At 39.8% G+C, this 16,228-nt stretch overlaps 2 protein-coding genes across 3 annotated transcripts in view; both read right to left on the bottom strand.

Annotated features, from left to right (window-relative positions):
* Positions 1 to 4,061, bottom strand: part of Ankar (ankyrin and armadillo repeat containing) — a 46,481-nt gene extending 42,420 nt beyond the window's left edge. For both annotated transcript variants that reach the window (XM_021644109.2, XM_021644108.2), the window contains exon 1: positions 3,461 to 4,061. In XM_021644109.2, coding sequence (XP_021499784.1) covers positions 3,461 to 4,061 — 601 coding nt within the window. The remainder of the gene's footprint in view (positions 1 to 3,460) is intronic.
* A 5,113-nt stretch (positions 4,062 to 9,174) lies between these two features.
* Asnsd1 (asparagine synthetase domain containing 1) lies at positions 9,175 to 12,984 on the bottom strand. The gene is made up of 3 exons (XM_021644117.2): positions 11,539 to 12,984; positions 11,088 to 11,269; positions 9,175 to 9,567 (listed from the first exon to the last, which is right to left on the bottom strand). The coding sequence occupies exons 1-3, from the start codon at positions 12,982 to 12,984 to the stop codon at positions 9,309 to 9,311; spliced, it is 1,887 nt and encodes a 628-aa protein (XP_021499792.1). The 3' UTR covers positions 9,175 to 9,308.
* Between the last annotated feature and the right edge of the window lie 3,244 nt (positions 12,985 to 16,228).

Genomic DNA, 16,228 nt, shown 5'->3' with positions numbered 1-16,228 from the left:
ATTTAAACATAGTCACCACATTAAAGTAGAGAGATTGAGAAAAAATATTTCAAGCAAATGAGACCAGGGAGCAAGCAGGTGTTGCTTCCTGGTATCCTAGTATCTGACAAAGTAGATTTAAAACTAAAATGAATCAGAAGATGTAAAGAGGGACATGTCATTCTAATCAAGGAATAATTAATAAAGATCATATTATAATCCTAAACATACATGCAACAAACTCTAGTGCACCCAATTTCACTCACACACACAAGCACACACAAAGGTGTACTACAGGAATTAAAGACAAAGATTAGCTCCAACTCAAAATTAGGAGGTGATTTCAATATCCCACTTTCTCCAATAGACAGATAAAACATCTGGACAGAAACTAAACAGAAAAACATCAGAATTAAATGACATCACACTTCAAATGGACCTAAAAAGATATATATAATATTTTAACAAAACACCAAAGAATATACATTCTACTCAGCAGCTCATGGAAATTTCTGTAAAATAGGTCACCTACTTGGACAACAACTAAATCTTACCAAATTTAGAAAAACTGAAATGACTGTTTTATCTTATCACAATTCAATAATAGTTGAAATCAATAACAAATGAATCTCTAGCAGTTTCACAAATGCAAGGATATTAAAGAACATATTGCTAAATGGTGAATGTATCAAAGAAGAAATAAAGCAATAGGACTGAAGAGCTGGCTCAGTCGTTAAGAGCAACAGTTGTTCTTACACAGGACCTGGGTTCAGTTCCCAGCACCCCTGTGGCAGCTCACAACCATATGTAACTCCATATGAGAACTAGGGGATCTCTCACCATGTTCATACCTCTGTGGACAGCAGGCACAAATGTGGTCACATGAATACATGCAGGCAAAGCACTTATATATAAAATAATAAATAAATCTAGTCTTTCCAAGAAATTAGTAAAAAAAAAAAAGTTTGTTTTTTTTTTTAATTGCTGGAACTAAGAGAAATAAAAACCCAATAATCTTATAGCTCTAAACTCCTACATTAAGAAATATGGGGTAGGGGGAACCACAAATAAATGGCTTAATGATGCAACTCATGCATTTGGGAAAAACAAGAACAAATTAAGCCCAAACACAATAGATGGCACGAAATAATTTAAAAAATCAGAGCAGAAATTAATGAGTAAATGCAAAAGAAACAATGTAAAGTAAAAACAAATCTAAGAGGTAGTTCTTTGAAACGATAATCACGATCAACAGACCATTAGCACAATTAACCAAATGAAAGAACGAGGAGACCCAGGTTAACAGAATCAGAGATGAACAAGGAAATCCTACAACATATAACAAAGAAATACAGAACATTGTAATGGAATTCCTTAAAACCTCGACTCCATTTGAAGTTTAAAAAAATAATCTAGAAGAAATGAATAAATTCTAGATTCACCCAAATCACTAAGGTTAAACCAAGAAAGAAAGAGCAACAACTTAAACAACTATTTATTGCAAACAGACTGAAATAGTAAAAAAGACCAGGCAGGAGCAATTGAATTCACAGCATTATTCTTTCAGACTTTTAAAGACCTACAACCAATACTTCTTAAATGATTCAAAAAATAGAAACAGAAGATACCCCCACCACACTCCTTCGATTACCAGTATTACCAAACCAGGTAAAGAACAACAAAAAAGAAAAATTCAGGCCAATATTTCCAATGAACATAAATTCAAAAATTTTCAATAAAATATTCACGTGTATATTGAAAAACATATACCAAAAAGATCACCCACCACTAAATCATGATGATTCTGTCCTAGGGACACAGGGATGGTTCAACACATGCAAGTAAATAAATATAATAAACCATGTGAATGGAGTTACAGAAAAAAAATACAAAAAAGGCCTTTGAAAATTAACATCCTAACAAAAAGCATTTTACAGATTCAGTGCAATCCCAGTCAAAATCCCCATGACATTCTTCACAAAAATAGGAAAAAAAATCCTAAACTGCAAGAGATCCCGGGGAGCTAAAGCAGTCTTGAACAAAAATAGAATGTTGGAAGTATATCATTCCAGATTTTAAGCTGTGGCTATAGCAATAAAAATAGCATGGTCAGATGGGAATGGTGGTGTACATCTTTAATCCCAGCACTCAGAAAGGCAGAGCAGGCAGATCACTGTGAGATCAAGGTCAGCCTGGTCTACAAAGTGAGTCCAGGACAGGCAAGGCTACACAGAGAAACACTATCTTGAAAAAAAACAATAAAAAAATGTAAAAGTAAATCTACCATATGACCCATCTATGCCACTCCTTGGTATATGCCCAAAGGACTCAATATCCTACCCTAGAGATACTCAATCATGTTTATTTACAATAGCTAGGATGTGGTAACAACCTAAATGTCCTTTAGTTGATGAATGGATAGTAAAAGAAAAAAAATGGGGTACATATGTTACAGTAGCATTCTGTTTAGCGAAGCTGTCAAGAAAAAAATGAATTTTGCAGATAAATAAATGGAACTGGCAACCGTTATGTTTGGGTATGTTTTGATCTGAGTACACAACCTGAAGTATTAGTAGAAGCCAGGAAAGTACAAAAGCGCTATGGAAGGGAAGGGGAGAAAAGGAGTTCCAGGGAGGGGACTAGTAGGGGTCACGTATAATGGGGAATGTGTGTGTGTGTGTGGGGGGGTCCTTAACTGAGGAAGGGATGAAGAGAGAGATAACCCTAAGAATATCTTAAAAAGCCACAGGGCAACATACTTTATAAGCTTACCTAAAGTATATAATGTATGTAGATATATGTGTGCATATATATATATATATATATATGGTTATATGTATATATATCATATATGATAATTTGCATGTATATAATATATAATAATACTTCCTCTAAGAACCATGTGTGATCACAAAAGGACTTATGTACATATGCAGCATGCACAGGGCCTACACAGGTTCAAACCAGATGGGGTCCCAGATGGAGTCCCAGAGAGGAGGAAGTGGACATGAGCTTTGTCTTATAACCAAAAAGCTATCTGTAACTGATACCTCCTAGCCTGGCATGGTGGAGCATGCCTTTAATCCCAGTGCTTGGGGAGACAGAGGCAAGGGGATCTCTGTGAGTTCGAGACCAGCCTGGTCTACAAAGCAAGTCCAAGACAGCCAAGGCTACACAGAGAAACCCTGTCTCGAAATACCAAAAAAACAAAACAACCAAACAAAAACCTGGTACCTGCTTGCATAGGAGAAAGTGGCTGGCAGGAATGCCTTGACAGGCCATGGAGGAAGAGGATATGTTCAGTCCTGATGCAACTTGTTGAGCTAGGGTGGATGGGAAAGGGAGCTCCCATTTTCTGAAGAAAAGGGCAGGGGGAGGGAGGGGGAAAGAGGGTGGGACTGGAGGAGGAAGGGGCTACAAGGATGTAAAGTGAATAAAATAAGTGAGAAAAAAATAGTTAAGAGATCCTAAACTCTCTTACCTGCTGAATTAAACTCAGAAAATATATCTTTCATTGTTTGAGGCTTCCCATCTGGATCAATGTCCAGGATTGTGCGCCACAGTTCGGAGAACCGGGTTCTTTTCTCTTTGGGCATGTAGATTCCATGCCACAATGCTTTTAGCATATAGTCAATATGGATCAAAATTTGTCCAATTCTGGTATCATAATAAGCTGGAGGTAATTGACAAGAAGAACTCTGATCATAATTAGCTTCTAAACTGATTGAAGGGATTTGATTTAAGCAATAAATTCCAACAGCTAACTCCCGTAAGATCTGATGAACTTCCCTGTAGTCTAATTGGGCAGTAGGGTCCACGGGAGTCAACAGGATAGCAGTGGAGAAGCCTACATTATTCATTTGATTCATGAGTCCACACGGGATTTCTACTTGAGAACGAACATCATCCTTGGCAGACAACCAGCTGACTAGAGCTGTTGTTAATAATTCTTGCACTTCACTGCGATCGTATTTTTCAAAGAAAGCAGAGGCATTTCTTTGCACTGCTAAATTTTCCAGGAAGGTTTCTTCATCTTGAACTTGTTCAAATCTAGGTAACCCTTTTTTTGATAATTTTAACATTTCTAATTAAATCTAGTTTGTCCTTTTTGAAGTTTCTGCAACAAAGGAAAAGACAACGTTTGTCATGGAAATGAAATTGGATTTTTCTAGAATATGAACCTTTCATCTTTCTAAAGTTAATCATTTCAAGGTCAATCGGTACTTCTTTTCAATCTCCAATTAATTGTATCACAAGAAACAAGCTCTGATTTTCAGTCAAAATTTACTGAGAAATCCTCAGTGCTATACATTTTGCCAACAAGTAACCACATAGATCATGGTCTCATAAGATTATATATAACATCTTAGTTTGTGTGAGAACATTCTACAATGTTTATACAGTGATGAAATAGTTTGACACACTTCCCATATATTGCTGTGATAAACCAGAAGAACCTGTTGAGGAAAGGATTTATTTCATTTCCAGGGCTCAACCCATCATCAGTGGGAAGCCAAGGCCGGAACTTGGATGCAGGAACTAAGCAGAGATCACAGAGGAACACTGCTTACTAGCTTGCTAGTTCAAGCTTTCTCACTTTGCTTTTTTTATACACCCACGACCATGTACCCAGGAATGGTGCCACCCCAGGAGGCGGGGCCCTTTCCATCCAGTCTCACGTATGCTTAAGATCTCTTTTTCTTAAATGACCTTAACTTGTGTCACTTGGCAAAAAAGCTAACCAGAACGAGATGTGGCTGTATTTTAGAAAAACGTTAAGTTTGTATTTGAAAGCTACTACTGTGTATTTTATTCTTCATTGTAAAGATTTTTCTCCCTCCCTCTTTCCCACCCCCTTACCTGCTTCTTTCCCACACTCCCTTCCCATCTAGAAGCTCCTGAGGCCTGCCTGCTCTCCCCCTCTTCCCTGGTAATCTGAGTTCTTCCTCCCACTTCCCCATTAGGGTTCAAGCAATTGAATGCTGCTTTCACAATAATAACTATTACTCTTTTTCTGAGCATCTATGATTTGCACATGTAAAACATAGTACTTTACTTATTTAATGTCATTGGTCTCCATTATACAGTGATTTAAAATAATTTTAGCCTGCACCAAAATCATTTAGACCTTCTTAAAGTACCTGTTTCTGGATCACACAGGACTGGGGTAGAAAAATTGTATTTTGTAGTTAATGCTGACACTGCATACAGAATCCAGTTTATGAGGGTATTTTTCTACTACTTCATAGATGCTGACCTGTAAATTTAGGAGATTACAGAGCATGATTAGAGTTCAGTTTTCAGAACCAGAACCCTGCTCCAAGACTTGTGACCATAATCAGTTAGCAGCAACCGCCAAAGATATGGAAAGGGACAAAGAAATGGAAAAGGCCTATTTAGAAATGCTGTTCCTGTCTAGAAGAGGGCTAAGGTATTATCAGGAGCAGACAGCCGTTGCTTGGAATGGCTTTTCGGTGGTCCTGAACCGCCCCACCAAAACCCCAGAGCTCGAAATGTTCAGAGAAGCTGGGGGAGTGTCTTTCCTGTGCTATGGGCCAAGGCTGGTGAGAACCCCTGGGAAGCCCCAGAGCCTGGCAAAGCTGTCCCTAGCGCCTGCCTCAGGGAGGCTGCCCCTCAGGCCGAGCATGTGCACGGGCTGCTGCGGCTGGGGAGACCTTTGAACTTACTGCCCCAGGCCACAGGCTTGTTGTTGATCCCATGAGGACAGGTCCACTAACCTTTCTCTGTAGATCTCAGCCCAGCCCCATGCTCTGTCTTGGCTACCTTGCACTTGCTTATAAAGAAAACAACAAAAACCCTGGGTGGCACCGGCCAGTGCCGGGCTCTGAGGCTCTGTCTGGAACACTATTGTGCAACAAACGTTTACTGAACATCAATTATGAGCCAAGTACCATGCCAGAAGATGGAGACCACCGCTCCAGGGAAAACGGCAAAAACCCAAGTGCTTGGCAATGTGGTGTAAGGTGTTGACAGCACCAAAAAGAACGTTCATCCAGATGCCTGTGGAATGACTTTTAAAATTAGTCTGGAAAATAGAAGTTATACACCCAAATAATGGCTGAAATTGCTCTTCTGGGAAAGAGTGGTGTTGCAAGTTTGAGAAAACAAACCACTGCACTGAAATCGAGGGACGAGGGCACAAAACGAATAGGTAAAATTGGGTGAGGGGCAGTTCGCGATCTTGAATTTATCAGAGATAACCGGGCTAAGGTGTTAACAATGGCTGTCAGGTATAGGCTAGTGTGGTGACAGTGGTGATGAGAGCGGAATGCTGGGATATTTGAGGTGGGCTATTGGTAGCACATTATAGAGTTTCGATGTGCTGAAAAAAATATTAGGGTGACCCCTGAGTTTCTATCAGTGGCAAGAGGGTGTCAAAATGATTCAGTTCAGCTGGGAACATAATTCCCCTTAAAGTACCAGAGAAACAAAGAAATGTCAGGCATATCTTTTAGGTATCGGACGGAATTAAAAACGGCAGCTGGGGTGAGACATGTAGCTTAAAATAACTGAACCCAGAGGAGGGGTTGAAATCACTAAGGGAGAGCATACTGTTAACATTCAGGACAGAAGCCTATGAAATTTAACATTTAAAGGTCAGTTGGAGAGGGGAATCAGGGCTATGTAATGCTACTCAGCAATTAAAAACAAGGAAATCATGAAATCTGCAGGCAAATGGTAGGAACTAGAAAAGATCATCCTGAGTGAGCTATCCCAGAGGCAGAAAGACACACAGGGTATATACTCACTTATAAGTAGATACTAAAGTATAGGAAAATCATACTAAAATCTGTACACCTAAAGAAGCTAAGTGAGAAAGAGGACCCTGGGTAAGATGCTCAATCTTCATTCAGAAAAACAAATAGGATAGAAGAAGGTGAAAACAAGGAACAAGACTCTACCCAGCAGGGTATTAAAGCAGGTGCTGAGACTCATAGCCCAACTTTGGGCAGAGTACAGGGAATCTTATGAAAGAGGGAGATAAAAGACCTGGAAGGGTCTGGAGCTCCACAAGGAGAGCAAAACAACCCAAAGAACCTGGGCCTAGGGGTCTTTTCTGAGACTGATACTCCAACCAAGGATCATTCATGGAAATAACCTAGAACCCATGCACAGAGGTAGCCCGTGGCAGCTGTCTCCAAATGGGCTTCCTAGTAAGGGGAACAGGGACTGTCTCTGACATGAACTCAGTGGCTGGCTCTTTGATTACCTTCCCCTGTTACCAGGCCACATAGGAAGACTATGAAAGACAGTCCTGATGAGATCTGATAGGCTATGTTCAGATGGAAGGGGAGGAGGGCCTCCATTATCAGTGGACTGTGGAAGAGGAATGGGAGGGAGGGCAGGATTGGGAGGGTACAAGGGTGGGGCTACAGCTGGGATACAAAGTGAATAAATTGTAATAAATTAAAAAAATATATTAAAAAAAAGGAAAAGGGGTCCAGGGAGGAGAGGGAAGGAGGAAGGGGAGAGAAGAGGAAGGAAGGGGAGGAGAGAGACAGAGAGAGAGGGAGGGAGAGAGAGAAGGGGAGGGGAGAGGGAGAGGAAAGGGAGAGAGAAAAGGGAGAGGGAGGAGAGAAAGGGAGAGGGAGAGAATGAATGCAGTGATATATTTAGAGGTGGTTGGGGTCAGAAGACAATGAAGGAATAGCCCAGAAGAACAGAGGAGAGCTACAACTCTCAGAAGCCAATGAATCTGTTTCATGAGTAAGAGAAGGGCATGGACAACTTTTGTTAGTTGCTGCTGCCTGGTCAGAGGAAGTTTAACTCTCCTTGAAATTTTCATTGAGCAATGAAGTTATTAATTGTAGGCACTATGCATGAAACATCATTTACCAGGAACTCAGGGCACAGGAAAGCCTGTCAGGCTAGTCTGTCAGCCTCCTAACAATTCTTTACTTCAAATGAGAGGATCACAAACCTGTCAGCTCACAGATTCCAAACAGTAATAGTACAAGGTGATTAACAGCTCAAGAGTGTAGGAGTGATACTGAACTGTGGTGAGATCTTGATGCGGTAGGCAAGAGCTGGTCAGATTGCTATCAGTTTGATACACAATACAGTGACAGAAACAGTCATTTGATGGGTAAATAACCATTTCCGTTTTTAGTGTAAAGTTAACAATATATTTCTAGTCATAAGCAAGCCGGAAATCATAATGTAAATACACATCAGGCTATGACTCCAAGGAAACCAATTCTATCAGCACCTTTGCTTTTGGACTGCCACTCACCAGAATTTCCACCCAGAAATCTGAGAAAATTTGTTTAGAGTTCTGGTGCTGTGCAGAAAAAAACAGGTCTTGGGTAATTAACTGATCTGTGAATGGTTAAGAATGGGACAAGAATTGGGGGACCAGAGAACGTTTAAAGAATTCTTTAAAAGTAGGAAAATGAGTGGTGACAAGTGTATTAAGTCTCAAACATATAAAGCCCAAATTGCTTGTTTCTCAAAATTTTAGTTCTGGAATTGACAAAGCCCAAGCTGAGGTTCTTGAAGATAACAGCAAATTCAGTTATTTGTGGATACAGCTCCTATGAAGACTGTGAGCAAACAATCTGTCCACATTTCTACAGGACATTGGGTTTCCCCCACAGCCTGTATCCAAGTATCACTGTGAGCTCTGTAATCTAACTCAGTTCTGACATTGTCTACCAGGAGTCAGTGTCAGGTCCCAGTCTGAAGAGCTCAGTCCTATAAGATTGGCACTTCAAATGCCCGGTGCAAGTCAGGGCCTCTGTTCTTCTCCAGGCATTTAGAAGTGAGCTCTTATACAAGCCCCTCCGTCTGCACTGTTAACAGTGTGCTTACAGAACTCAGGAATTTAACAGGAATAACCAGATGGAACACATGCATACGGAAAGGCACTAGGGTGCGAAAGCCATCTTCCATGCCCTCTTTGCAATTCCATCCAAAGGCCCTGTCTAGTATTCGCAAACTGGAACTCAAGTCCTTAAAGAGCCTGATACTGCTTCACCTCCAGCTCACTTCACCCCACTTCTCAGGTGAAACTTCCAGAAATACCAATTGTAACCCTGTACATATCAAGGCTTTCTTCTGAGAACTCCAATGCTGAGGGCATCTAGAAAACCCACCCAACTCAGCTCATGTGCCTGATCAAAAGGAGCTTTGACGGGAAAGTAAAAATTCACACAATAAACTGTGAAACCACAATAAGGCAGTAGTTGTTTATTTTTACATAACTGTCACAAAATGTTGTTACATGGTGGAATCATATTATGATATAATCATGAGAGATTTTTTAATGTAGAATTTGGTGTCTTCCACATTTAAAAAATTTTTATTTCTTACAATTTATTCACTTGTATCCAGAGTCTTTCACATTTATCAGATGCTTTCTCATTAGTTTTTTCCAGTTTTGCAATTCTAGATCCAAACTGTATGGCCCGTTTTGGCAGACAGGCAGAGACTGGGAGACCAACTTCCATAGCTGCAAGGCGTAAAATGAGCTTCTCACCAATTCCACGAGGCAAAGTCAGATCTACCTTTTCCCAAACTGGCAAGGAATTTAGGAAAGATACAACATTCTCATCCAGGAAAGGAAATCTAAAATTCATTAAAAAAATTGTCAGTGATTACTATTAAAAAATAAAGTCTGTTAATGATATTTACATATTTTAATGGCTAAAATTAAGCCACACTGAAAAGGTATTTTAAAATGTGGCAATTTTATTAACATTAAATAATCTAACTCTAAATAAATTAGTTGTCTATGATATTAAGATGTAATTTCAAGTTGTTTCATAGTATCTTTGAGGATGGCCCTGGTATATTCATGAGATCCTTAATAACCTAACTTATGTCTGATTTGAGCATGCCTACAGAAACTGAATGTTGAGTAATATTCTGCCCTTTTGCTTCTTTTTCCTTTTCTTCAACCCTTGATGCTTAAGTCTTAAGAAACAGAACAGCAATGACAATATAATCTGGACTAGCATTGGCAACCTATGAAGAACTGGGTAAACGCAATCCTAACAATGGAAGGGTGGAAACATGAAATAAAGGTGAAGACAATTCTCAGTCAGATAGAGGGAGGAAGTGTACTATGATGTCCCTGTTCTCATGAGGCTTATGTGATCTTCTCCTGCTGAATCCTTTCAAGGAAATGCCACTTACTAGCTATTCAAACAGTTTCACTCATTTTTACTTTTGAGACAGGGTTTTGCTATATAACCCAGGCCTTGACCTCATGATTTTCAACTCTGCCTGCTGAATGTAAACTATCATACCTAGCTCCATAGTCCTACTCTTCATACCATTACATCTCTTTTCATCCTTAATGTTTAAAACGCTGAATTTAAGTATGTCTTTACTATCACCAGAAGAAATGTTGTAGGTAAAAACAAACCCAGGATTTTAAAAGTATACATGAAAGTGCCTTGGTCTCTGTGAAGATTTTGGCCATCTACAACATCTACAACTAAAACATGTTTAAAAACAAAAACAAACACAAACAAACATGCAAATGACTGGAATCCAGGACTGAGATCTCCACAGACTACTACAGGAGACATACCTGCAGAGACGGAACAAAATTCTACAACATGGGAGGAGAAACTCATGGTGGGTTTGTGGTGCAAAACCAAACCCTTAAACTGCCTGTGCTTGGAAATATATCAGTCTGCTTTCACTTCTATAGTCTTGTTTACATTATGGTCCTAAAAAGATTTTACATTCTATCACCTTAGAACATGACTGCAAAGTTGCTTATTAGGAAGCAATTGCTCAAGCTGGACATGGTGGTATGTGCTTTTAATCCCAGTACTCAGGGAGGCATAGGCAGGTGGATCACTGTGAGTTGGAGGGTAGCCTGGTCTACAAAGTGAGTCCAGGACAGCTAAGGCTTTACAGAGAAACCCAGTCACAACCAACCAACCAACCAACCAACCAACAAACGAATCAACAAAGCAAAACAAAGCAAAAGCAACTCCTCCCTGGCTCCTTCAGCTTTGCTCTGGCCTGTGTTTATAACATAAAGTTGGGATAGAGTGTCAGTGCTCCTGTTTAGCATGGGACCGGTATCCAAGGAAAAGTAGTGTAAAGTCTACAAATCAGTAATGAGTTACCTTGCTTCCTTTCCATGATCACCAATAACTCTGTCATCACGACCAAGGTTTCTAGAAGAAATGCGACCCAGTTCCATTTGTATTTCCTCATTCAATCCTTCTAGACCATGAGACTGAAAGCGGACACGATGGCGGGAGTAACCTGCCAGCTGCTCATCTGCACCGATTCCTGTGAGAATCACCTATATAGAAGATCAAAGGAAGTCAGAGACAGGATAAAGAGGGCAGAGAAGATATGGTTTATTTTCTCATAAAGCCTAAAAAGTTATAGCCCTAACATTTTTAGAAGGAAAATCAGAAGAAAATAGCAAAAAACAACAACAACAAACAAAAACAATATACACTGCATTAGAAAGTGTAACTAAAATACAGTATTAGCTTGCAACCTTAAATGTTGAAAGCTTCAGTTAAAATTAGGTCTCAGCAATTCTGAGCAACAGTTAGAGTATACCTTTGCACTGCTCTTGTAAGACCTCACAGCATCCTGGGTCACCAACCAACCAATTCCTCTGGAAGCAAACCAGACAGCACAACCAATGCTGTCATCCAGAACTGTGTCCAACGGCTGAACTAAGTGACATATTCGAGTTCTTCTTAGTTTTTGTAGTTCTTCAAGAGAAACATTAATTTCAACAAAATTCCAAATTCGAGAAGGGCTGACAGACTGGAGTTCCTTTAGTCCTGCTTTTCCTGTGACTCGGTCTGGCACTTCAGCATCATCAGGATCTTGAGCCACAGCAGTATTCAGAGTGGGCTCTTCAAAAGGGACATCATGGGGGTTTTGCTGTTTTCTCCCGATGTTAGGAATAGGTGTCTTTCGTTTAGTCACAAAAGCCACATTCAGAAGATCAATTGGCTCATCTGAAGGAATATGACGATCAGCAAGGGCTGCAATCACCATGGAATCAACACCCCCAGAAAACAGGATTGCAATGTTTGCTTTCTTATTACAAGTTTTCAAAACTTCCTTTGATGCCAAGTTTTCTTCCCTAGCTAAACATAAGACGCGTCTCTTGACTGCAACGCTCAGGACATCAATGAACTGCTGAACTACTTTTTGTGTGTGTTGTTCTGTGAGAACTACCTCCAGTGTCTCTTTTGCTCCTGGAATGCTGGAACAGTTTCTACAGCGAGTTTCCAGTGGAACCTGAGGCAGCTTCTTATTCAAGGGAACAATGGGCTTTGAAAGGTACAGTTTGGCTTCATTTGCTACCACTGACACAAACGGTGGCAATTTTGCTAGAGTCTGAGTCAGATCATCAGCACATTCTTCAACAACATTTTCCTTAGAAATGTGTTTCCAAGGATATAATTTTAAAATCACACATCTAGAAACAGCAGCAGAATTGAGATCAATTTGGAAAATCCCAGATGCTGGAACTTCTTGCCACTGATCTGCAACTTCGGATATCTGGGCACCAACCGAAGAAAGGCAGAAGCTCTTGCCCAGATTACTAAAATGCCAAAGCAAGCTACGCCGTCCAAAAAAGTCCCTACCAAACCATAAGTAATGGCTAGAGGCTTGATAATATATGAAAGACCAAGGACCTTGGATTTTTGAGAACAGTGACAAAATATCAGACTCATTCTTACAGGCAGAAAGGCTACTGAACATAATCTGAGTGTCATTGTCTTCTGCTTCAACTTTAACTCCATTAAAAACTTCTCCATTCCATAAGAACACGTTACCACTTTCATCTTCCATAGGCTGGGTAGTCAAAGCACCTCTCAAATGAAGAACATGACCAGAGAATAAGCATTGATAGTTAACATTAGATTTTAACAACTGTTTGCTACTACTGGGGCCTCGTCGTCTCAGATTGTACAGTAAATCCTCTTTTAAGTCTTTACTGAAGTGCTCAACAGAGAAGCTTACGGTACAGCAAATGCCACACATGGTTATGTGAAGTCAGGGTGACTGTGTCTTGGCTTTGGGTGTCTCTGGGTTTTCTAATGCTTGGTATTCTTTTCTTAGCTCATCTAATGTATCTGTTAGGAGGGAGAAAAAAAATATTGAAAAGTTCAGTAATGTTTACCCATTAATTCATGAACAAAAGAGGCTACTTCTCAACATTAAACCGTATGAGTGCAATTGTCAGTAACAATTCAGTGTTTTAGTGACAAACAATGCTGATATTTTGGTAATATTTTTTTTTACAGAGTACTTCTTTTGGTCCAAGCAGTTGGCTAAGCACTGTACATATACAATTTTAAAATTCCTCTCAACCTTCCTAATGCTGCAACCCTATACAGCTTTTCATGTTGTAGTGAGTCCAACCATAAATTATTTCACTGCTACTTCATAGCTCTGATTTTGCTGTTTTGAATTGTAGTATAAATATCTGATATACAAAATAAATCTGTTATGCAGAATATCTGAAATATGACACCCCCAAGGGGGTCTTGACTCACAGCTTGAAAACTGCTGCCTTAGTGGCTCAATGTGTCCCGCTCACACATATGCAAAGTAATGACTTTTTTTTCATACTTTTGTCAAGCTCTTATAAATGCATGCCTAGTAACTACAGCAAATCCATCTTAAAGTTATAAGTAATTTTTTATTTCTTGACATTTCATACATGTTTATAATATATTTTGGTCATAGCCACCTCTGACTCCACCCTGCCTATCTCCTTCTACAGGGGCTTGGGCAATCTACCAAGAGGCATATCCCTGGGAGCTAACTCTCCCTCTCCTGGCAGCCATCAACTGCCAACAGTTCCTTATTAGTTCAGCTCTCAACCTTCATCAGATAAGTCTCTGTTGGCAGTGAATGGCAGTTAACATAGAGAACCACAACTGGTGCCAGTGCAGACAGTAAGTGGCTGTGGAGCATTCAGTTCCAAACTGGACAGCTACATCCAGTAAGAGGTGTCTCTAATGGCCACGGCTCTGGGATCAGAGTACAAGAGGGGACAGAAACACCATCATAAGAACAAGAGACTGGGGGAGACTGCTGCAAGACAGTATCTTCCAGACACGAAGGGGTTATGAGTATGAATTCAAAGCAGCTGTGGCCGCCTGCCAAGACCACGCCAGTCAAAATCCAGCCCCACCCAGCTGGAGATTTTCTTTTTTATTCTGTAGACAACTGTGAAAGGCTAACTGGAAACAGATCACTGTACTACACACAAAGTCATACTCACACTCATTCAGACAGGGTTTAACTGAGGTACCATTATAAACCCCACAAAAAGCCTACAAAAGGTTCTATAGCAAAAAGATGACCACTTACTTTTGCTTTCAGATAACAGTTTTGTTCGATCTTCAAGAAAGAATACGTTGCTGTTCTGTTGCTGCTTGTATACTTTCTGCAAAAGAAATTTACAATATCAGCATGTGATTGCATAGTAATACTAAAGAGGATCCTATTATCACTTACTGTTGAACTTCAGAAATATTCAGAACAATAATTTACCGAATATAAACATATACAAAGCCAGAAATGGCTGTTTGCATACATGTGCCATCATATCACTTTACTTTCAGCAACAAAGGCTATCCCAGCCCACAGGCTTATCATTTACTTTATAAATGAGTAACACACGGAGATCTTTTCTGAGCAGTGAAGGTCTTTTTATATTACCACATGGGCATGACACTGTAGTTCTTTGCTGTCTTCAAACTTCATTTACTGTTTTCAAAATCATTTTTTCATTTAACACTTTTTTTTCACAGTGTATCTACGCATGAAACAGCTGCCAGTTCATAAGCACATTCATAAAAAAGGCATTAAATGGGTTAAATATTTGGAATACTAAGGCTTTCTGTGGAAAATGAGGTAACTCATTCTTTTTTTGCTACAATATAATAGGAAAGGATTTTTTTCAACCTTGAGATCTATTAACATATACAAAAAACAAAACAAACCATTTTAGTTTTAAAATTAGGATGTTAGAATCCTGTAATTTCAGCATAAATGATCTAACTTGTAATTTTAATATACTGTATGATATTTGGATTCCTACGGTAACTTACCCGAGTCTTCTTCAGGTTAGAAAGTTCATCCACAACAACTTTTTGTTCTTTGATCTATTAAAAAATAAAATAAAAAACCCTAAAGTGGAAGTTTTCAAAGTATGTTTAGTGAGTCACAACTTTAAAACTAGACAGGATTGGGACAGCCACAGACTAGCTGCCTAAGTGGACACTGCACAGCTGCAAGAGCACTTAGTGTGGCTCAGCAGAAAACAGCTGGACTTGCCAGGGGCCAGTCAGCACATGGCACACACCTTTAACCAAAGTGAGACCCTGTCTACCCAAACTAATATCAGTCCTTTAACTCTGTGAAGTCTTGCTGGAGACTAAAGGAAGAGAAATAAGCAGCGGTATTCATGATGTACTAGATGTCAGCCAGACACTCCGATAAAACAAGTGATACTGAAATGCCCTAACTGGGGTGATAAAACGTCGTTTTCCACCCTTGGATCATTGCCATTGTGTATCAAGGACTGCACACTGCTGCTATCGCTAGGCTTCTTCCAGAATGTCTAATTAGGCAGTAACACACTGCTACACACAATATTAAGAGGCTTGTTGCAGCAGAGGCCAGGGTATTCTGAGAACTCAGCCCTACCCCTGAGTATGTACCCTATGTCTCCACACTGGCAGAGGTGAGAGCTGCACTAACTATAAGCTACATGAGTACATCCTCCTTCAAAGTCAAGCCTGCTTGTGCAGTGCTCTTATGCTTCTTACGGGATTGACAGGCATATATTAGTTAGCACTACACAACACTGTGATACAGCAGAAATAAGGTCACATATTGAACACGTCATTTGGGACAGAAAAAAATGTAGAACCTGGGGCGTTTAATACCTGAAATGACTATACCCACACTCCTCCACTATAAACTTTTAAAGATTTTGTCTGTAATAGGAAGTTATGATTAATGGTATAGTTCAGGCAAGGGAGTGCATCCCTGAAACCGTGGCTATTAGAGAATAAGGGATTCAAGGTAACCCTCCCCTCAGACAACAGTGTTTGAGGCTGGACTATGCTACTTTGAAACCCTATCCGGAAGGAAGGAAGGAAGGGAGGGAAAATATTTATTTCCCCTTTATGAATGAAAAAGAGATGACCAGATATATGTTTTTAGAATCATTCGAAGTTGAGGATATATTTTAAGGTAATAGACAGCT

Source organism: Meriones unguiculatus, chromosome 15 (genome assembly GCF_030254825.1).
Source record: "Meriones unguiculatus strain TT.TT164.6M chromosome 15, Bangor_MerUng_6.1, whole genome shotgun sequence".
NCBI classification, from domain to species: domain Eukaryota; kingdom Metazoa; phylum Chordata; class Mammalia; order Rodentia; family Muridae; genus Meriones; species Meriones unguiculatus.
The sequence above is the reverse complement of the archived record's forward strand: the minus strand, read 5'-3'. Positions and strand labels throughout refer to the sequence as shown.

Bases quoted from the DNA above. Each gene is read 5' to 3' on its own strand.
- Asnsd1 (XM_021644117.2), bottom strand. From the start codon at position 12,984: ATGTGTGGCATTTGCTGTACCGTAAGCTTCTCTGTTGAGCACTTCAGT. The intron at 11,270-11,538 runs GTATACTCTAAC...TCTTCTATATAG, and splicing joins CTTACAAGAGCAGTGCAAAG to GTGATTCTCACAGGAATCGG. The intron at 9,568-11,087 runs GTAACTCATTAC...AATGAATTTTAG, and splicing joins GATCATGGAAAGGAAGCAAG to ATTTCCTTTCCTGGATGAGA.